Source organism: Mauremys reevesii, linkage group 22 (genome assembly GCF_016161935.1).
Source record: "Mauremys reevesii isolate NIE-2019 linkage group 22, ASM1616193v1, whole genome shotgun sequence".
NCBI classification, from domain to species: domain Eukaryota; kingdom Metazoa; phylum Chordata; order Testudines; family Geoemydidae; genus Mauremys; species Mauremys reevesii.
The window spans coordinates 203,966-226,257 of record NC_052644.1 but is presented as its reverse complement, the minus strand read 5'-3'; the positions used below and the strand labels follow the sequence as shown (position 1 = coordinate 226,257).

Here is a 22,292-nt window from a genome sequence, read left to right as displayed (position 1 = left end):
ATTTGTTTTTGCAAAACTTTGGAAGCTATGGCAGGAGTTACAGTTAACTCAGACTTTCAATCTCAAGTCTGACTTTCCCTCCTTCCATGGGTTTAAATCATAGGGGAAACACTGCACAGATGCAGAAATGGCAGAATATAGAATATGCAGATATTTTCTAACATAATCTGTTACTTTTATGATTATGAAAAACAGAGTAATGTTTAGCTATCATAATATAGGGTAGGATTTGCCATTCAAAACAATAGCATTCTGAAGATACAGTTCTTAAAAAGGGTAAAGGTGAGCTGGTAATGTGGCTCAGAGATTTAGATAGCAGCAAGTTTTAAGATCTTAATGAAAGAGAGTTGCTTTGAGAAGTTGGTTTTGCTTGGCTGAGCCTGTGTTCATTGGTGGATCAGTTGCTTTATTGACAGAATTTGGTTTTGTTTGCTGAAGCTGACAGACATGTTGCTAACAGCAGATGTTGCTATGGGCACCATCAAACAAACGTCAATACCTGGCAGTCAGGAGTGAGTATCAAAGGAGGAATATGAGAAAAAGTTAGATAAATTAAAAAAAGAAATTGAGAAGGACTCTGACTCACTTGTAGGCTGTGGACTCTATAACACAATAAAAATAATACATAATAATAAGACTTTGTACTTAACACAGCATCTTTTTGCTAAAGATCTCAAAGCCTCTTACTAGACTTTGTCCGTATAATTAGCCCCAATTTACAGATGAGGAAGCAGAGTCGCAGAGAGGTCAAGTGACTTGTCCAAGATGTTAGAAAGCTCAAAAGCTTGTCTCTCTCACCAAGAGAAGTTGATCCAGTTCAAGATATTTCCTCACCCACCTTGTCTCTCCAATATCCTGGAGCCAACATGGTTACAACAACACTGCATTGTCCAAGATATGACTGTCTGCTGTATCCAGTGAGGATGTCACCACATCACTTGTGTTCCCATGTGGCTGTATAATCCAATCTGTGAGGAGCAAGCTCATGAACAGATGTCACACACAAGCGTGCAGGCTCCGACTGGAATCCCAGTGCTCACCTATGCCTGTCACTTCACTACTCATCCATTGCCACTGGACTTTCTTTCTATGATACGTGAATGCCTGTGCACTGTTTTTTAAATGACGAGACCATTGCATGGAGGCAATATCATTCTATCAGCTGCGTAAGTAAAACACCAGTGCAGGAAGGGTCATGACGACTGGGACCTGGATTAGCTGCAGTGGATAATCATTGAATCCTTTGTGTTTTGTCAAGCCTTACGTATTCCATGCAACATTTCCCCTCACCATGGGTGTACCTCCATGGCTGCCCTCATTCAGTTGAAGCCAGTGTCCCAGTTTGTGTGTGTACTGCCACGTATGGGCAGCTACTTGGAGCCACAGATGAGCGCTGGGTGTGAAGTGAGGACCAGTGAAAGAGAACCACTCAAGAGTGCGAGTGCTCTGACTTTCAGAGGTATTACCTCTCCTACATCCTATATACCCCACTTGTCCAAGGTAATGCCTGTGCAAAAGGCAAACGCAAGGGCTATGCACCACTTACCTATTTCATGCTTAGTGAGTTACGATTCAGTCCTGCAGAGTGCTGTGCACCCTCATCTCATACTGGGCCTTAGATTCAGAAATAGCACCCTGGTCTCCTGGCCCCACACCCATAGATTTCACTACCTTCCACACCACCTGATATTAGAATTGCTCCTCAGACTTGGCCTTTTCCTGGTTTTCAAGACTGTTACTCCAAGAAGCTCATCCACACCCACATTGGGTATCAAAGAATATATTTTCCTGCTACAGTTCTGGCCCCTCACTTAAATAAAACCTCATCTTGTCAGCGGACCTCAGAGAAGCCATGTACTGTAGTTTATGCATATCAAATTTTTGATTGAACCATCACAGTGAAATAGAGTATCTTCTCTTCCTGACTTTGGACACCTCAGTTTCTTTTGCATGCATAATATAAAGCAGCCAACCTGGGACTAGAATCCTGCTGACATTGTAGATTTAGAAATGAGTTAGTAAAAGCCTACAAGTTTGATGCTTTCTGCTTTGATGGTGTCTTTGAAGTCTTTGAAGAAGTGTAGCACACACTCCAGTGTCTCATTCCAGTGCAGGACTCAGACAGCTCCAATTCAAAACCTCCCCACTTTTCCCTTATTAGCCTGGTCATTAAATCGTTTGTTTATTTTTAAAGTCACTGAAGCAATTTTTCATTGTCTGTCTGCTAAGTAGACCAGCTAAGCCTGTGCGTGGGATTATCTCTGTCCTTCAGTCCCTGCTGAGAATAGGAAATCCTGGGCAAGAAGCAGTCTCTCTCTTATGTCTTTGGGAATACTTTTGAATTCAGGAAGATAAAGAATTTGCAGTGCTAGCTAACAAAACAACCAGGTAAAGAATAAACAGTCATCAACGTGAGCCTCATAGACTCTAGTATCCGAGATTTCAGCACTACAGCAAAATGTTTCCCTCCGTCAAGTGTGAAAGGTAAAGTAGCTAATTGTAATTCATGCTATATCCTAAGCAGGAAAAGACTGCCTGCTGTCCCAAATATTGCTGAATTAGATGTTAAGGGTATATGAGTCAGAATATTTCCCACTCTTTACTGAGCTGCATCTATCAAATTTATGTCACCTAGGTGTCAGGGATGTGTTTGCACAGCCATTTGCCCAACTTATGCACACATTTCTCAAGATGAAACAGTTCAAAAGTATCCTCCCCAATGTTAGATTGAAAGGGCTAAATCCCATGTTGACACACACCCTTTGCTGCCTCATTGAAATCAGTGGACTTGCTGAATCAATGGACAATGCAGAATTTGGCTCAGTCTGGGCAATCTACTGCACAGGAGTTTTGCATTTCAACAATAATGTTTCATTCTCTAGGCCAGGGGTGGCCAACCTGTGGCTCCGGAGCCACGTGCGGCTCTTCAGAAGTTAATATGCAGCTCCTTGTATAGGCACCGACTCTGGGGCTGGAGCTACAGGTGACACCTTTCCAATGTGCCAGGGGGTGCTCACTTTCAACACCTGGCTCTGCCACAGGCCCTGCCCCCACTCCACCCCTTCCCACCCCCTCCCCTGAGCCTACCGTGCCCTCACTCCTCCCCCCCTCCCATCCAGAGCCTCCTGCACGCCATGACACAGCTGGTCGGGAGGTGTGGGGAGGGAGGAGGAGACACTGACTGGCAGGGCTGCCGGTGGGTGGGAGGCACTAGGAGGGGGGAGCTGATGGGGGGCTGCTGACGTATTACTGTGACTCTTTGGCATTGTACATTGGTAAATTCTGGCTCCTTCTCAGGCTCAGGTTGGCCCCCCCTGTTCTAGGCAGAGAGATGGAGGGTGACCAAATGACCTTTACAATGTTAACATGTCTAGTAGCAGACTGCTTGAGGAAAGCTAACAGTAAGATATATATTTTACTTATACTTGAACAATTGTATACCAGAAATCTGCATGCTCTAGGGATGTAGTAGTCTAGGCGGGGACACTGGCCTCTATGAAGGAAGAAGACAGTAGTCTGAAAATCAAAGATCAGCATCATTTCCTCTAAAAGGAAGATAAAGTTCTTACAGTAGTATATTTGCCTCAGATTCACTGTAAATATCCCAGAATTTCTTCTGTGGAAAGTTATTATTGTGGAATTTGTGATACAGACAAATGTAAAGGAATTCAAATGCAAATGTTTAAATCTTCAACACAGCAAGCTTATTTAAAAAAATAAAATACAAAAATAACTAAAAACAAACCCCAAAACACTTGGAAGTGAAATAGGGCTGAAAGATTGTTTTGTATTTTCAGTTAGGGACTAGACATGGATTATCCGATTGCCATAGAAATACGTTTTTATAGGTACTACTGAACTACTAGAGACAGAAGCTGTTTCTTTACCCTGCAACATGTGCAGTCCTTTACACCTGTGCTATGAGGGTATCAAAGATAATGAAACCAAAATGGTAGCATCTTGAGAATCAGGGCTGGACTCTGCCTTCAGACAGAGTCTGCCCATTAACTTCAGTGGGAGTTAGGTCTACTTCTGTCTCCCAGGGCAGAATGTGGCCCTTAGCTAAGACTCTGGAGGGACATATGATTGGGATTATAGCCAAGCTTGATTATGCGTATTCTGTTGTTAATAATGCTTTGCTTTATAAATTGTTTTCCCAGAGTAGGTGGGGAAGAACCTTCCATCTGAACAAAGTTGGCATTAAAAGCTTCTTTGTTTTTTCTTAAGCAAAGTTTATTTTTTTAATATCCTCTGTGAGAGAGTCGGCAGTGAGCATTGCCTCCCTTTCAAGTGTTTTGCATTTCAGTAGGTTTCTCCAGAAGTATCTTGAAATATTGAGGAGAGACAGGGTAGAGTAAACTTACTCAAAGTCCAGGAAGTCATTGTCAGAGGGAGAAGTTGATAACAGACAATTAGAAATTTTATACATTGTGTGCTATCTTGTCATAGCATCTGCAAATCTAGTGCCACAGTTTATAGTGGCAGATATGAGAATTATTTAAACATAATTGAAACCTGACAAACATGATTCAATTAGATGTATATCCTTCATCTGATTAGTGCTCTGGCCAGAGATTGACTATGGAGGGAGGGTTAGCTCAGTGGTTTGAGCACACCCAGGGTTGTGAGTTCAATCCTTGAAAGGGCCATTTAGGGAACTGGAGTTAAAAAAAAAAAAAAAAAAAAGTTTGTCTGGGGATTGGTCCTGCTTTGAGCAGGGGGTTGGACTAGATGACCTCCTGAGGTCCCTTCTAACCCTGATATTCTATGATAGGCAGCTCAGTAAATACTAACACTTTTAGGCATAAATTCCAAAAGAAAATGTGAGACTTATTGCAATTCTGATAATTTTCCTTTATTTCCTATTTGTAAAACATATTAATAAATGTGATCAAATTATCATCATCTTTCAACACAAAATACAAGCACAGGATCTACTGAAGGAAATTGACCAGAATGACTTGTCACCACAATCTTAATGGCTTTGGTTTGATAAGGGAGCAACATTTCCACAGAATGTGTTCATTGAGTAACTTAAAGGGAGGCCTGCAAGAAAAAACTTGGTGCTGCAGTGAGTGGTGGTGGTGACTCAGTAGGGGGCAGATCCTGCTCCCATTGATATCAGCAGGTTGGGAGGGGGGGCTGTGCAGGTGAAGGCATGAGACTCTCTTTCTGGAGAGACATGAAACCCAAGTCCTGACTGTTTGTGGTCATTAAAGTTCCAAATGAACTCTCTGTAAGAGTTGAGCCATTAGTTCCCAGTGCCCTGTCCAGTTCAGCGTTATTCACTTATTCTCCTGAATTACTGTCTAGAGTTGTTCATCCCATGGTGATTGTATTTTGGACTGTACACTCTGTGGGGCAGGGACTTTATCTTCATTTGTTTTGGTAAAGGGCTGGGCACACTGGGGGCACACTACAGTTGAAATAATAGCAAGAATAATTATTTCAGTTATGAAGAAGGTATTTTCTGGGCAAACAAAAATAAATGTGTGTGTGTGAGAGAGAGAGAGAGAATGAACACATAAGTTAAGGCCAAATTCAGCTTGGTATAAATAAGTGCAACTACACTTAGGTTAATGGTGGTAAACCAATGTTGAGGTTCTGCTGCAATGTATAAATTTGTTTTGTTGCAAGGTGTTCTGGAATTCTTTGGGAAGAATGCATATATAACTGTAACATATTATTGTAATATGTGGATTTTATTATTTAATATTGTAAGGGACATTTCCTAAAATTAGCTGACTTGCATGAAAATATTTATGTTCTTGGCTATTATATGTAATCGCACCACTTGGGCTTAGTTAATAAGACTTGAGGTGCAGGAGAGGTAATAATTCACCTTCCCCTTTCACCCCCCAGTACCAAACTGTGAAGGGTTTAATCTAGATGTAAAGCAGTGAGCATTGTGGAGTTGCAGTTCATTTTATATAAAATTGCCACTTCTGTTCTAAAGAGAATTACAGTTTTACATATTGATATAGTATTTTTCATAATGTATGTTAGCTGCTAGTTTAATTTCACATCATTGACTGCAACATATTTTATAAACAGTGTCTCCATGACCTAACAGTCAACTTGGCCTTCATGAAGGAAAGTAAAACACCCTAATAAATTATAGGCAACATGACTGACTGACTGGGGGGAGGCAGAACTGTAAAAGGTCTGGTGGTGATATATAATTTTTGTACATCCAAATTCAATACTCTGAGATGTTTAACAATTGTAGGCACATTAACTTTATAGCAGATATTAAATATCCATATCAGAAAGGAGTCATACACAAGGGAAAATTATGACTCTTGACTCACCTTATAGTCCTGTATACATAGAGAAAGTTGTTTTATAGCACTTTAAATTAGTGAGATTATAGCACCACTAAACACTTCTCATAAAGTTTTATCCAGACCTTGCTCATAAGATGGTTTCAGTTTAAGCAACAAGTTCCAATTTGCAGAGTAGTGAGGAGTCATTTAATTAAATGTTTTCACAGTCTTGTAAAATATAATGTAACCAAACTACTTCAACACCCCTCACCCAAAAAAAACCCCAAAAACACTCCTATCCCCACAACTCCTGGACTCTGCAGGGGGGAACACCTGGGTCTTGACTCCACGCAGACGGAACTGGGTTTTTTACTAGCTTCCCAAAATAGCCCTTCCCCAACAAGTATCCCAGGAGGAGGTTGTGGGCAGAGGGAGTTCCTGGTGCCCTGTCTTCAGTGGAGGCATAGCACCAGGGACTTTGGGGGACTCCCTGGCATGGATCCTTCAGGTTTGGGAATGGGGCCAGTAGTCTGTTCTGTGGGGAGATAAATCCTGCCCCACCCCATTGAGCAAGAGGGTAGGAGCTCCATCAGAGTACCTTTGCAGAAGGAGGTGGGGCTCTTCTGGGGGGATCCTCACTGAGCTAAGAGCAGGAGAGGGACTCTGCTGGGGGACCCTAACTGAGGGGGAAGGTGACCCATGTTATTCATTTTTATTTCAACTGAGTTGTAGAAAAATGTCTGGACTTTTTTTCCAGTATTGTTTCATTCCCAATGTAACCCTTCTGCCTGGTGGAGTTGGAAGCAAAAAGGGGCAAGTTCAATATCTAGGGCAGTGATCCCCAACGCAGTGCCTGCGAGTGCCATGCATTTATGTGTGCCTGCCTAGTGCCCAGCAGGGGAGAGAAGCTGCGGCCCTGTCCCTGCCGGGGACAGAGAACTCTGGGGCTGCAGGCTGTGGACGCCGGTTTTCTCGGTCCCTGGCAGGTGCGGGGCTGTGGCTTAAGCCGGAGAGAAGCCATGGCCCCGCGCCTGCCAGGGACAGAGAACTCTGGGGCTGCAGGCTACATTCTATGTTAAAGTAAGAATAATAAATATATTTGGGCCAGCAGTTCAACAATGTTTTACTTATTTAAAATAAATAAGATGAAAACTGTTTATGATATTTATTTTGTAAAAACTCCTTGACTTTTCTTACAGGTAGATAAAAAAGAGCAAGTTCACATGGTAAGGTGAAAGAGTAATTGCTGAATAATTTAATTAATACCTTTTACATGTAAAATCACCATTTTATCTTATGGATTCATGTATTATGTAATATTAAATATGATGTTTTTCGTATTATTTAAGGTACAAATACAAAATAAGCCTTGAAAAATTGTTGGTGCCCGCCACACTCTTCTGAAAACATGAATGTGCTACTGGCCACAAAAAGGTTGGGGACCACTGATCTAGGGGTTCCTCTTAACAATACAAAACAGAACTGGCTTGAGCCCAAACCCAGTAGTCTGGGAAAACTTTACACCATGCCTGGGCGCCTCTAAGAGTCAGTACTTCCCCATGCGCAAGTAGTGAGTCGGTGTATAGCAAAAGAGAACTTATATTAAAAGGGAAAGGGAACCAAAGCATTAGTTTGGGACAACACCACACCCACATTCAAAAGATTGCGATCATAAGCAAACGCAGCCCCACAATGTGTTCAGTAGTGTTCTTTGCCTCAGTTTCACACCTTGCAGTGTGGAAGTCTGACAAACAAATGTTGGTTTAACACATTGCTCCCCTCTCCCTCCGCTGCATCCCACTCATAGTTGGCTGTCCTTGGTTAGCGAAGACCCAGAGTTCAGAGGTATGTTCACAGGGGTTCACCTCCCATCCCTGAGGGGGCATCAACCAATATCTCTGCTGCTGTTTCTGCAATTGGCTCACAGCTGCCACTGTATCTCTGCCACCACTGGCAGCCACTGCTTGCTGCTCCCATGACATCACATTCTGAAATTCAGCCACTTAACCGAGCTCTGTGGGGAACTTCACAGCAAGTGTAAGTTCTGTATTTGCTGTCAGCGTTATAATTAAACACTGGAGAGGAGCAGGTCAAATGGTGTCTAGGTCTGTTTAAACAACATCCACTCCACCTAATAGGAACACCTGACCCCAACCACACTCATCTTCACTGAGATTTGGCATCCCTAATCCCAGTTTAGCAAGTGAGATTATATTTAGGGTGACCCCTCAATCAGGGCGTGCTAAGCACAGTTCTGCTGCCCTGTACTCACACAATAAGGATAACAACATTTAATTACCCCTGCATTCAAATACTAGAGTGATTTGTAACCCCAAACCAGCCAAAATGGATCATTTTGGCAAAGCAGCTTCATCATGATACACACCTAGGCAGAGTAGGTGTGTCTATGCAAACACAGTCTGCTCCTAAAATGTTTCCACCCAGTGTGGCACTAGATGTCAGGGGAGAGCTCATTGAGACCTTGCTAACATTTGTTAGTGTATTTAGGTCAAGGTGTAATAAGGCTTATGAGACGTTGGCAAAAACTAGTTTGAGTGACCATAAGAAACTGGAAATCAGCTTGGAATTTAGCCCAGGTTTGTGTGAATCTGTAACACTAGAAAGGTCACATTTCAATGGCAGACCCAGAAACCTGCCACAGAATCGCCAGCCCTAAGTATAACAATCTGTGTTGGGTTCTGCTTCTTTCCCTTCTGGTTTTTTTGAGCCTTTGGGGACACATTTTCAAGCTTTTCTTTGCAACTATAAGAATTAAAAACAGGCTTTTTAAAAAATAGGAAAACTAAGATCTCGTAATTACATGACGGAAAGAACTGGAACTTTAAGAGAAACACCAAATATTATGAGACATAAAATAAAATAATGAGAGTTAGCAATGCTGCTTCTGGTACTGGTCACAATAACAGTTAAGAAAAGAATATATTAAACTGTCATATGGGCAAAATCTGTTTTCTTTCTTGAACTTTGTGTTGACTGGAAAATAAAATGGATCGTGTTCGAATTACACGTAAACTAAGGATTAAAGTAGATTGGTTGTTTCAAAACAACAACAACAAAGCAGCTTTAGAGCTTTGTTTTATCTGATGGAATGTTGTTGTTTTTTAAAATCTACATTTGTGCTTTTCACCTTCTTAAACCCATACAATTTACAGAAATTATTTTTCACGCTAGGAATAATTTGAACAACAGATTCTGTTACTGCTGTGGGGAGCTGTGAAGCAGAGGTATTTTTAACAGTGCTATTTCCTTCACTCTGCTATTAGTGTTTTATTTATTTCAGCAAATTATACAATCAGTGTCCAAAAAGTACATTCTTCTAAAGTTCACTTTCCTTTCATTTAGGGCTGTGATGCAAAAAGAATATTATTCTATCAGATTTATATCTCCCCAACAGTTTTTTCCTGTCAAATGGCAAATGTTCAGTTTTGGTTGGTCTCACATCAGTTGTACTTCTTTACAAGTATTAATTTATGGGAAATGTGTCACTGACTCGTCTATGTATCATGCTTTCCTAGATACTGTTGAGTGCCAATCAGCATGAATTATTTGAGAGAGATTCTGATTCTGCCATCCTATGCTTAATCATATATCTATCTGGGGATGGGGAGGTCTCTCTTTCTCTCTCATACTTTATGCTCCTCCCTCTCTCTCACTCTGTCTTAATCTTCATTTTTCAGTTTTTGCAGGGATTCTACTGAAAAAATGCTCTGTCACCAGGCCCTGTACAGGTATGTCTGCTCTGCATACTAACTCCAGGCTCTGACTCAGGTTCCATACTCACATAAATCAGTCTGATGCAGGTCAGCTAGCATGCAGGACTTGGTCCTAGGATCCTGCCAAGGGTGCATAGTCAGAGCCCATGTCCCACTGTGACTCAAGTAGGGTGACCAGGTATCCAATTTTCAACCGGAACACCCAGTCGAAAAGGGACCCTGGCAGCTCCCGTCAGCACCGTCGACTGGGCCGTTAAAAGTCCGGTCAGCGGTGCTGCCGGGCTAAGGCAGGCTAGTCCCTACCTGTTCTGGCACCGTAATGCGACCCAGAAGCGGCCAGTAGGTCTGGCTCCTAGGTGGGGGGCCACAGGGCACCATGTGCAACCCATTGCCCAGTTTCCAGCCAATGGGAGCTGAGGGAGCGGTGCTGCGGGTGAGAGCAGTGCACAGAGCTGCCTGTGCGCCTCCGCCTAGGGCCAGACCTGCTGCTGGCCATTTCCAGGGCGCAGTGCAGTCTGTGGTGCCAGGACAGGCAGGAAGCCTGCCTTAGCCCACCCACTGCGCCGCCGACTGGAAGCCACCGCAGGTAAGCCTGCGCCCCAGCCCCAACCCGCTACCCCAGCCCTGAGCCCCCCCCAAACCCGGAGCCCCCTTCCGCACCCCAAACCCTTCATCCCTGGCCCCAGCCCAGAGCCCGTACCCCTCCCAACCCCCTGCCCCAGCCCAGAGCCCCCTCCCACACCCTGAACCCTTCATCCCTGGCCCCACCCCAGAGCCTGGAGCCCCCTCCTGCACCCCAAATACCTCATTCTCAGCCCGACCCCAGATCCTGCACCCCCAGCCACCCCCCAACCTCCTGCCCCAGCCCAGTGAAGATGAGTGAGGGTGCAGGAGAGTGAGCCACCAAGGGAGGGGGAATGTAGTGAGCGGGGGTGGGGCCTCGGGGAAGGGGGTGGGGCTAGGGTGTTCGGTTTTGTACAATTAGAAAGTTGCACCCTAGACTCGGGTCCAAGCCCTGTCATTTTACAGTGTGGCTGCAGCTCAAGCCATAGACCTGAGTCAGAAGGTCTGCATAGAGCAGTATGAACACATTAGCATGACTGTGAGACCTAGGTCCAGCAATTGTAAACCCAGGTTTCTAGTGCAGTATGGATGCTCACATGTGGTTCCCATAGACTTGGGTTTACAGTGCAGTGTATGCTAAAAAAGTCACACTTGGGATCATGCTAATTTTCTCTAGCCCCAGGGGTTTCATTGAGGGTGCCCTATTCCAGTTCCCAGGAATTGCATTCCAGGTATAGTTTCTGCATCTTCACTGAGTCAAACTGGCTTGGTGTCTCACTGATGGTAGTTTTGGTCACCTCTGAGGTAGCCTGAACTAATAAGAACAAAGGGATTGACATACTTAATCAGACTTGCTGATACGATATCCTGTCACCAAGAGAGACCAGTTACAGGTTCTTCATAGGAAGGTGCAAGAAGCCCCGCACAGGCAGTTTTTATAGCATAACCAGGACAGGGAGCCAATGGAGTGGATACAGCTTTGGTATGATTTACCATGGCTTCCAGGCCCCACACAGGAGGTGGGCTGCTGTTGTACTAGCTAGAATTTTTGATTATCCATGGCAGATGTAGGTAGGTGGATTATAGTTGCTAGGTGCTCATCTGAGAGCTAGGAACTACTGAAGACCCTGTGTTGCTTTTCAGAAACACCAAAACATTCCCATTGCAGGAACATTTTGATGTTTCTGAAAAAAGATACTTCAGACTTTCAGTTCCACAAAAACAGTCATTTTTAAAAAAAATTTGTCCCAATTTCGGATGAACAGTTTCCCAAGAACTCAACATTTTTCACAGAACTGGAAGTCCAGCTCCTTGCCAGCTCCTTGCCAGCTCTAGCCATATCTCCTCCAAGATGCAACCAAGGTAGCATTCGGGGTACTAATTTATGTTCCTTGCAGTTAAAATTATTTGTAAAGCACTGTTCTTCTTGCGAAATGTCTCAGAGAAAAACTATCTATATTTGCACCTTTAAAGTATTGAAAAAGGAAGTGCATTTTCAGTCCTTTATGCCTCCTGCATTAAAACCTCCATGTCAAGAGATTAAAACATTCCTCAAAAATCAATACAGCCAGCCCCTGAAACCACGGTAACCAGATTTGCCAGTAGGTTCATTCTCCTCCTGATCTGATTAGGAGAATTCCCATAGAAATAAACTTATTCTGACCCCAACAAGGAAACCACACAGAATGTTCTGAGTTTGCATAAAAGAAACTCATTACTAACCTGATAGACTTTTATTGGGTCTTCTACCTTCGCAAATCAATTTAAACTCTCCTCAGCGATCTGATTTCAGTTTTCTAATAGCTCTGATAGTGGAATCTCAAGGCTCTCCCCATTGGCAGAATAGATAGCAGAACAGTTTGGTTATGTGTCTGCAATGACTAATGGCTATGCTGCCCAATCCAGTGTACCAAGAGAGTCTCTAGGAAACACAAGTGCAGTGTTCAATTTAAAGTTATTCTTTTTGCATGGCTGCTCTTAGGAAAGATTGTTCTGCTGCAATTTGTCTTCAAAGAGATTCTCCTTTCACTTAGGTCAGTGTAAATCAGTTGTAACATCACTGGATCTACACCTACATCAGCAAGAGGAGATTGGATCCTCAGTGTTTTTAGGAATCTTTTGGCAAACGATGATTTAGGGAGAGATTTTACTGCATAGGAGTCAATGGAAAGAAGCTCACCAACTCCCATGTGGCTGTTTTTAACTTTTAGGGGACACAAGAGCCTCAGAGGCCTGTTTTGTTTTAATTAGCAGTAGCTCAGAGCCTCAAAGCTGGGATCAAGGTTTGGGTCTAAACCCAAACCCCACCACCAAGTTCTGCTATATTTGGATAAGAGGTTCAAGCCCAGGCCCATCTTTTTTTAAAGTCAGGAATTCTACAGAGATTAAATTTCATTATGGTACATCACTGGTTGTCATTGTTGATCTAGCAAATACATGCTAAATAGTTGTTCATGGCTGTATGGAATTTGAATGGCAGAGAGATCCTGTGAGAAGGATACCTGATAAACCACATTAATGCTCTTGAAGATATTTACTAAAGGCTAGAATCTCCCTGGCCCTTATTCAGCAAGATGGAGGGGGCGGAGAAGGGAAAGGGCAGCCCACAAAAGGGACAAGAAGAATTGCAGCTGCTGTGCTTCGGAGAATGCAGGACTGCTTCCTCCCAACTGCCCTGGAAGGACTCCGCCCTCCTAAGGGGTGGTAAGGAGACAGGGACAGAATTCTGCCCCACAATGCACTGGCCAAAGGAGGGCAGAAGAGTAAGCTGTATCCACAAAGGACTGTGGTAGTTGGTTCAGTTAGACTCATAGACTTTAAGGTCAGAAGGGACCATTATGATCATCTAGTCTGATCTCCTGCACAACGCAGGCCACAGAATCTCACCCATCCACTTCTATAACAAACCCCTAGCCTATGTCTGAGTTATTGAAGTCCCCAAATTGCGGTTTGAAGACCTCAAGCTGCAGAGAATCCTCCAGCAAGTGACCCGTGCCCCATGCTGCAGAGGAAGGCGAAAAACCTCCAGGGCCTCTGCCAATCTGCCCTGGAGGAAAATTCCTTCCCGACCCAAAATATGGCGATCAGTTAAACCCTGAGCATGTGGGCAAAAAGTTGTAAGAAGCATTCCTTTCCCTGAGGCAGGATGATTCCCTGTGCACCCCAAAGTAGACAGCTGTGCATCATCCTTTACTGCCAGATGACCCCGTATAACACAATCTAGTCCTAAGGAGATAGGAGGGACACATTTACTCTGAAGCCCAGTTTTGGCAATAGCAACATAGGTTAAAGAGAGCAATCTGAGTGGAATTATTTTGATAGATTAACTCAGGGTGCTCTCTCTGTATTGGGCTCCAGATACCTTAATATATTAATGCTTGTAATAAGCTTGGAGATTTTGGGGTGGAAGTGCTACAGAAATGCAAATAATTCTTTTTTTTGTTATTATTTATTGAAACCCAACATAAGTTAAATAGCCTCTATGGAAATTCATGCCTTTGTTTTCCATTGTTGTGAGCACTCGTAAGAGATTTAATAGAAAGCACTATAGCATTTTGATGTTTATGATCATTTGTTGTAAAGAATTGCAGGTGAAAATGAGTCTCATGCTGTCTGGAGATGGTAGAACATTGCCTTTAACTTGTTAAATAGAACATTTACTGAGGAAGCCGGAGGGCTTTGGTTCTATTCCCTCCTTCACGCCTTCCATGTTCATTCATTTCATTATGAGCACGTACAATATGTCAGTTTAATAAGGTGCTTTGTGTGTGTGTATACAGTGTGATGCTAGGGTCTTGATTGTGTAAGGTGCTCAGTGCCCTGAGTTTTGTAGGTTGTAGAGAACTACTGCTACAATCCTGGTGAAATCAAACAAGTAGATTAGATAATAGACTTTATTAAACCACAATAGTGGGTGTATAAAGTGCAGGGACTTGGTTGTGAATGAGTTTTGCATTGCTACAGTTTATAATAGATCTGTGCGTAGACAGACAGTGAACCTAAGAATACCATGTATCACTGTGCTTACTTAGAAGTAGACTTACCTCCAGACAGTCCAGCACTGGGAACTGCTCTGCCTCTAGATAAAATGTCAAACTAAAGCCCCATCTCTCTGTCTCATTATATGGATATTGTGAAAATTCAGGCCATTTTTTAAAATTTAAGAGACACTCTGACACTCAGCATTTTCTCTTAACAAAACCACAGATTAATTGGTTTTAATTGAGACTTGTTGGTGGTAAATGAGCACAAAAGTAACTACAATGGCCACATTGTCCCACCTGCTAATTGTTAATTTAAAGCGTAATTCTACAAACTTCTACATAAACTGTAATGGGAGTTTTGCTTGCTCAGACACTTGGGTACTATGACCCATATAAGTAAATGGGGACATACATGCATTATAAGATCTGAATGCTGTCAGTGTGATTACAGATATTCATGATGGGATGGACCAGTGACTGTGTAGCACCATTGTAGAGATCATAATGGTTTCCTGGTATCAGCAAAGAGAAAGCTGGACTGGTGGACTAAGCTATATAATGTACCTGTCGCTATGTATGGGTGTGTCTTATTCTATGGATTACTTTTCACTTTAGGCTTCGGGGATCACACAGCTTTTTCACAGCTGGCATGTCTAGATGTCTTTTAAACAACTCACATCACCAGTCGCCTTTCTTGCTGTGTTTTGATTTTGCTTTCTGTCATTAAAATAGTATTGAGGGTCTGATTGAAGCTGACAAAAGCTAGGAAATCCCAGGACTGCTTTCTGTCCTTCACTCCAGTAAATATTATGAAATCTCATTCCATTTTTCAAATCTAGTAAGCCCAGCCTTCTACATTTATCTCCTCACCAGTACTGTTGCTAGACTCAATGAGCTTGCAGAGGTGGACACCATACAGACTTACAATATGAGAAAAGGCTGTCAAGAAAGGGGCCTGATCCAAAGACCATTGAAATCACTAGAAAGACTCCCATTAAATTCAATAGGCTTTGGATCAGGCCCAAAGTTAGAGACTATGTCCAGTCTACTAAATTTTGTGGGGAAAGAAACCTGCCAAAGGATTAGTAAGAAGTAACACTTATTCCAGAATAGCTTAACAAAAGCTAAACTTTTTTGTTATAGTGGGAAAAAATCCATCAGAAACCACCAAAAACTTATTTTGGTCACGCTCTTTAGCTCTCTTTAGTCTTGATGGAGCTTTATAACATTAACTAACTTAAGGCTTCAGATGTTGCTATTGTTCAGATCAGGTCTCGTTGGGGAGAAATTTTGCTGCAGCTGAAAAGAATGAATTTATGCTGAATTTTTGTTCCTGCTAGTAACCCTTGACATACAGAGGCTTTTTCCTGTATAAGCACCCATCAGCCGACCATCAGATGTACTAAATGCTTTAACATGTCAGTTGTTATTATACACAGCATAGGTGAGTAGTTACTTCCCTGAAACCTGCAGTCCCTGAACACACTTATAAATAGCGTTGAAGACTGCTTTTTCTCCTTCTACCCTGGTTATTATAATGTATCTTTGGAACCAGTCCAAGTACAGCTTTAGCCTGAGGTTAAAACCATTTGAATTACTGTCCTCAGCAAAAGTTTAACAATTCCAGAGGTCTCACACAGAGAGAGCGGAATAGAACAGACATCAAAATCTGTTCGCTTCATAGTCTTGTTGCTGAGAATGATCTAAAAGGTTGTAAGTGCTCAATTCTTGATCAGATTCAATTTACATGGCTTTAGTCACAGCCTGTGATATTTGTTTTTCTGGAATCTGTACACCAAACCCAGGCCATACTCCTAAAATTGTTCAAGGGCATGTTTATACAAATCTGCTACTGCATGCTGCCCCGTGGAATTTTGAATCTAAGCTTTGGTGATACAACTGTGTCTATAATTAAGTCTGAAACGTTCTCACAAATAGATCATGGCCCACATGAATGGCATAAGCGGGTGGGGGAGGGGAAGCAGGGAGAATGCAGATATGATTCACACACTAGAAAGTGGTGCGTTTGGAATCTGACTGAGGAGCAAACAGGCAGCAAATATGGGAGTTTCAGAGTGTATAGCTAAGGATCTTGTGCTTGGAGATAGTGAGATTGGGTCAGTTTGTTATTGTTCTGTTTGTTCTATGCATATGGGTTGTGCTCTTGGGGTAAGACAGGTTTGTTTTTGTCTCAGGCTATGTGGCTGTGACCATTGGGCCTTTGATCAGCCCTGCTCTTGGAAGTCTCTGAGTGTTTAATTGCTCTCTTAGTGAGAGAGTGGAACTAAGCATCCAAGCTCAGGATGAAAGTCAGTTGTGTGGCAAACTTGTGAGCAGCAAACAGGAGCGTTTTGAGAGGGAGAGTAAGAGGCTTTCTTTCTAGGTACAATGCTGTGTTCAGCCTCATGATGGCCAGTGATGGAACTGTATTTATGACCTGAAATGGATGTGCCATGTTTTCTTTTCTGCCTGAAGCCAGAAAGGACCATTGGAATGAAAAGTGTTTCATCATCATCATCATCATCGTGTAGTATGGCTATATCATCTGGGTTTTTCCCAAATGCAGAAGAGAAATGTTTAATGAATACTGCCTTTTCTGCATTATTAATTACATTTCCATCCATCCTGGATAGCACTGCCTCGTGGTTCTTGGTGAATAATCAGCTGAGCATGTGCTCCCAGTGTGATGCTGTAGCTAATGCAATCATTGGATGTATAAACAGTAGGAACAGGGAAATTAATAGTTTTTATTTGGTACTGGTGCAACTGCTACTAGGTTACTGTCTCCTGTTCTTGTGTCTGCATTTCAGGAAGGATGTTGATAAACTGGTGAGTGTTTAGAGAAGAGTCGTGAGAATAACTAAAGGATTGGAAAATATGCCAGTAGTGATAGACTCCAGGAGCTCAGTCAGTTTAGCTTATCCAAGAGAAGGTTAAGGGGTGACTTGATCACAGTCTGTAAATACCTACATGGGTACTTTTGATAATGAGCTCTTCAGTCTAGCAGACAAAGGTATAACAAAATGCAATGGCTGGAAGTCAGAACTAGACAAATTCAGACTACAAATAAGGCACACTTTTTAACAATGGGGGTTGTTAACAACAGGAACAACATACTAAGCTTTGTGGTGGATTCTCCAGCAATATACATTTTAAAATCACGATTAGCTGTTTTTCTTAAAGCTATGCTCTAGTTCCAGCAGGAATTAATTCAAGGAAGTCCCTCAGGTAACTGATGGGCAGGATCCCCTGGGAGAATAACATGAGGGGGAAAGGAGTCCAGGAGAGCTGGCTGTATTTTAAAGAATCCTTATTGAGGTTGCAGGAACAAACCATCCCGATGTGTAGAAAGAATAGTAAATATGGCAGGCGACCAGCTTGGCTTAACAGTGAAATCCTTGCTGAACTTAAACACAAAAAAGAAGCTTACAAGAAGTGGAAGATTGGACAAATGACCAGGGAGAAGTATAAAAATATTGCTCAGGCATGCAGGAGTGAAATCAGGAAGGCCAAATCATACTTGGAATTGCAGCTAGCAAGAGATGTTAAGAGTAACAAGAAGGGTTTCTTCAGGTACGTTAGCAACAAGAAGAAAGTCAAGGAAAGTGTGGGCCCCTTACTGAATGAGGGAGGCAACCTAATGACAGAGGATGTGGAAAAAGCTAATGTGCTCAGTGCCTTTTTTGCCTCTGTCTTCACGAACAAGGTCAGCTCCCAGACTGCTGCACTGGGCAGCACAGCATGGGGAGGAGGTGACCAGCCCTCTGTGGACAAAGGAGTGCTTCGGGACTATTTAAAAAAGCTGGATGAGCACAAGTCCATGGGGCTGGATGCACTGCATCCGAGGGTACTAAAGGAGTTAGCGGATGCGATTGTAGAACCATTGGCCATCATCTTTGAAAACTCATGGTGATCAGGGGAGGTCCCAGATGACTGGAAAAAGGCTAATGTAGTGCCCATCTTTAAAAAAGGGAAGAAGGAGGATCCGGGGAACTACAGGCCAGTCAGCTTCACCTCAGTCCCTGGAAAACTCATGGAGCAGGTCCTCAAGGAATCAATTTTGATGCACTTAGAGGGAAGAGGAAAGTGATCAGGAACAGTCAGCATGGATTCACCAAGGGCAAGTCATGTCTGACTAACCTAATTGCCTTCTATGATGAGATAACTGGGTCTGTGGATGAGGGGAAAGCAGTGGATGTGTTATTCCTTGACTTTAGCAAAGCTTTTGATACGGTCTCCCACAGTATTCTTGCCAGCAAGTTAAAGAAGTATGGGCTGGATGAATGGACTATAGGGGGCTAGATCGTCGGGCTCAATGGGTAGTGATCAATGGCTTCGTGTCTAATTGGCAGCCAGTATCAAGCGGAGTGCCCCAAGGGTCAGTCGTTGGGCTGGTTTTGTTCAGTATCTTCATTAACGATCTGGAGGATGGCGTGGACTGCACCCTCAGCACGTTTGCAGATGACACTAAACTGCGAGGAGTGGTAGATAAGCTGGAAGGTAGGGACAGGATACAGAGGGACCTAGACAAATCAGAGGATTGGGCCAAAAGAATCTGATGAGGTTCAACAAGGACAAGAGCAGATTCCTGCACTTAGGACGGAAGAATCCCATGCACTGCTACAGACTAGGGACTGAATGGCTAGGCAGCAGTTCTGCAGAAAAGGACCTAGGCGTTACCGTGGATGAGAAGCTGTATATGAGTCAACAGTGTGCCCTTGTTGCCAAGAAGGCTAACGGCATTAGGGGCTTTATAAGTAGGGGCATTGCCAGCAGATCCCATCTATTCAACATTGGTGAGGCCTCATCTGGAGTACTGTGTCCAGTTTTGGGCCCCACACTACAATAAGGATGTGAAAAATTGGAAAGAGTCCAGTGGAGGGCAACAAAAATGATTACGGGGCTGGAGCACATGACTTATGAGGAGAGGCTGAGGGAACTGGGATTGTTTAGTCTGTAGAAGAGAAGAATGAGGGGGGATTTTATAGCTGCTTTCAACTATATGAAAGGGGGTTCCAAAGAGGATGGGTCTAGACTGTTCTCAGTGGTAGCAGATGACAGAACAAGGAGTAATGGTTTCAAGTTGCAGTGGGGGAGGTTTAGGTTGGATATTAGGAAAAACTTTTCACTAGGAGGGTGGTGAAGCACTGGAATGGGTTACCTGGGGAGGTGGTGGAATCTCCTTCCTTAGAGGTTTTTAAGATCAGGCTTGACAAAGGCCTGTATGGGATGATTTAGTTGGGGATTGGCCCTGCTTTGAGCAGGGGGTTGGACTAGATGACCTCCTGAGGTCCCTTCCAACCCTGATATTCTATGATTAAGTCCCTTCTGGTCTTGTAGTGTATGAGTCTGTTAATTAAACCACTGAAGTATTTAATGTCTCCTTGGTAATTGTCTGAACTTCCTTCAACACTGAGTGTGTTTTTGAGTTTAGGAGCTGGGGAGGAGAGTCTGTTTGTGGTACTGGCACAGTGTTTCTAAATGATACCTGAGGAGGGGTGCTGCCAATGTATCTGTCAAATAAGTAAGTGAGGCAAGGGAAAGGCCAGCTCCAGGCCTTCATGCTGCTATTTCTCCGCTCTTGCTTCTCTTCTAATATCTGTTCTCATTCTCCCACTTCAAGTTGCAGCTCAGAAAGCTTGCCAGAAGCTGGGAATGGGCAACAGGGGATGGATCACTTGATGATTACCTGTTCTGTTCATTCTGGCATTGGCCACTGTTGGAAGACAAGATACTGGGTAGATGGGCCTTTGGTCTGAGCCAGTATGGCTGTTCTTATGACATCTTCCATGCAGAGTTATGTAGCTGTTTGGGTCCCAGGATATTAGAGGGACAAGGTGGTTGAGGTAATGTCTTTTATTGAACCAGCTTTTGTGGGTGAGAGAGACAAGCTTTCAAACTTACGTAGATGTGAAGAAGAGCTCTGTGTAAGCTCAGAAGCTTGTTTCTTTCACCAACAGAAGTTGGTTCAATACAGGATATTATCTCACCCACCATCAGTTATACATAATATGTCACTGGAAGACTATCCTGATACTTCAGCTAACACAGAATGTGGCAGCCCACTTTGCTTAGAGGTTAGCCATAGGGAACATAGTGCTCCAGACAGTGCTCCAAGGGGGGAGGGATAGCTCAGTGGTTTGAGCATTGGCCTGCTAAACACAGGGTTGTGAGCTCAATCCTTGAGGTGGCTACTTAGGGACCTGGGGCAAAATCAGTATTTGGTCCTGCTAGTGAAGGCAGAGGGCTGAATTCAGGGTTCTTTCCAGCTCTATGCGATAGGCATATCTCCATATTATTTATAATATCTTCTGCATGCAAGTCAAGGTGCTGGTTTTGACCTTTAAAGCCAAACTCTTCCTTCTGCTTCTGTTAGTACAAGGGAGCACAGTGCAATGGATTTGAGCATTGTAGGAGTACTGCCTCTGGGGCATGTTCCCTTCTTCCCTGCAATCCACTGGGGAAAGAGCTAGGGTCCATTGGCAGGAGAAGTCTCAGAATTCTATTTTTGATTTCAGACATGTTGTAAGTATACCTTGAATCATCCCCATTATTGTATGCAGATCACTGTCAGGGTGACTGAATCTTTCAGCGGCTTTAGCTCAGGGGAATTAAAGTGCCTGACTTTCATTTTTCCTTGCAAAAAGCTGTCTTATGCTGGCAAACATGGCTCTGGAGAAGATGGACGGGAAGGAACCTTTTATCTGTATTTTGTAAAATGAAAGCAGATCTTCTCAATGCTAACTTAATGGGAATAAATTACATCAATGAACAATAGTCATTAGCTCCAATGAGTATAGTTTTTTGCAAAACTGAACAAAAATCTCTTTGTTTTCAGGCAAAAATATTCACAAACTATTAATTCATCCCTGTGCAGAGGGCCAGCATGAGACCTAAGCACCATGTGAACCCTGAAAACGAGGCTTAAAGGGGATCTGAATGGCATCATGCCTATGTGCTGACCCTCTCCGCAAGAAGTGAATGAATATAACATCTTCCCAGCTCTCTAACCCACCTACCTTTTTTGGTAGCAAATCCCTGGGTTATCTTCATGACCTTGTCTTGGACAGCCCCATGCCTTCAAGATTTCCAGACTTGCCAATTATTAAAGATAATGGACTGGAACTTTACAGATAATAAAAATACCTAGCTTACTTGGTCACCATTTGATTATACCCCCTTCTCTGCAGAAATTTATAGTTTAATGTACACAATTATCAATGTAGAGAATTGTGACATCACCCCAAGTTGAGAAATTCTGCTCTTGTCTACAAAATCCCTTTCTCTATAAATAGATTTTACTGAGCATTTAATCCACTTTAGGAAAAATAAGTATGTAGAGCAGTCAGACCTCTAAACATGTTTTGGGAGAGAGAGAGGTTTAACGCTGCACCTTCTCTTGGTTATCTTTTTTGAATATCATCCTTACTAATAATAATTCTGTTTAATCACTAGTGTCTCAATTTTCTTGGTGGAAAAGCAACATCAAAACATTTTATGTCTCCCTTCTTGTTCATTTTCTGTGCACTTCTATCAGCTGTGTGATATCAGTCCTGTCAGCAAAGGACTTCCATTCTTTCCCATTCTACAATATGTCTCTTCTTCCATAAAGTCTGTCACCTGCCTTTTCCTATATGGTATTCAAACTTGCATATATTTTTCCCTCCTCACACACTTAGCAACAGTTTAAAGCTTAACATTAGGAATGCACTCTTTAACACCATTGCAATACATTTGAGTAGAAG

At 43.0% G+C, this 22,292-nt stretch overlaps 1 protein-coding gene across 11 annotated transcripts in view; it reads left to right on the top strand.

Annotated features, from left to right (window-relative positions):
• The window catches only part of LOC120388892 (leucine-rich repeat and fibronectin type III domain-containing protein 1-like protein), a 218,216-nt gene that overhangs the window by 150,243 nt on the left and 45,681 nt on the right, over positions 1-22,292 (top strand). For 7 of the 11 annotated variants that reach the window (XM_039511004.1, XM_039511003.1, XM_039511002.1 and 4 more), the window contains one exon: positions 9,965-10,015. The exons of the other annotated variants lie outside the window; for them this stretch is intronic. In XM_039511004.1, coding sequence (XP_039366938.1) covers positions 9,990-10,015 — 26 coding nt within the window. In that variant the 5' untranslated portion in view covers positions 9,965-9,989. The remainder of the gene's footprint in view (positions 1-9,964; positions 10,016-22,292) is intronic. 11 annotated transcript variants of the gene reach the window in all.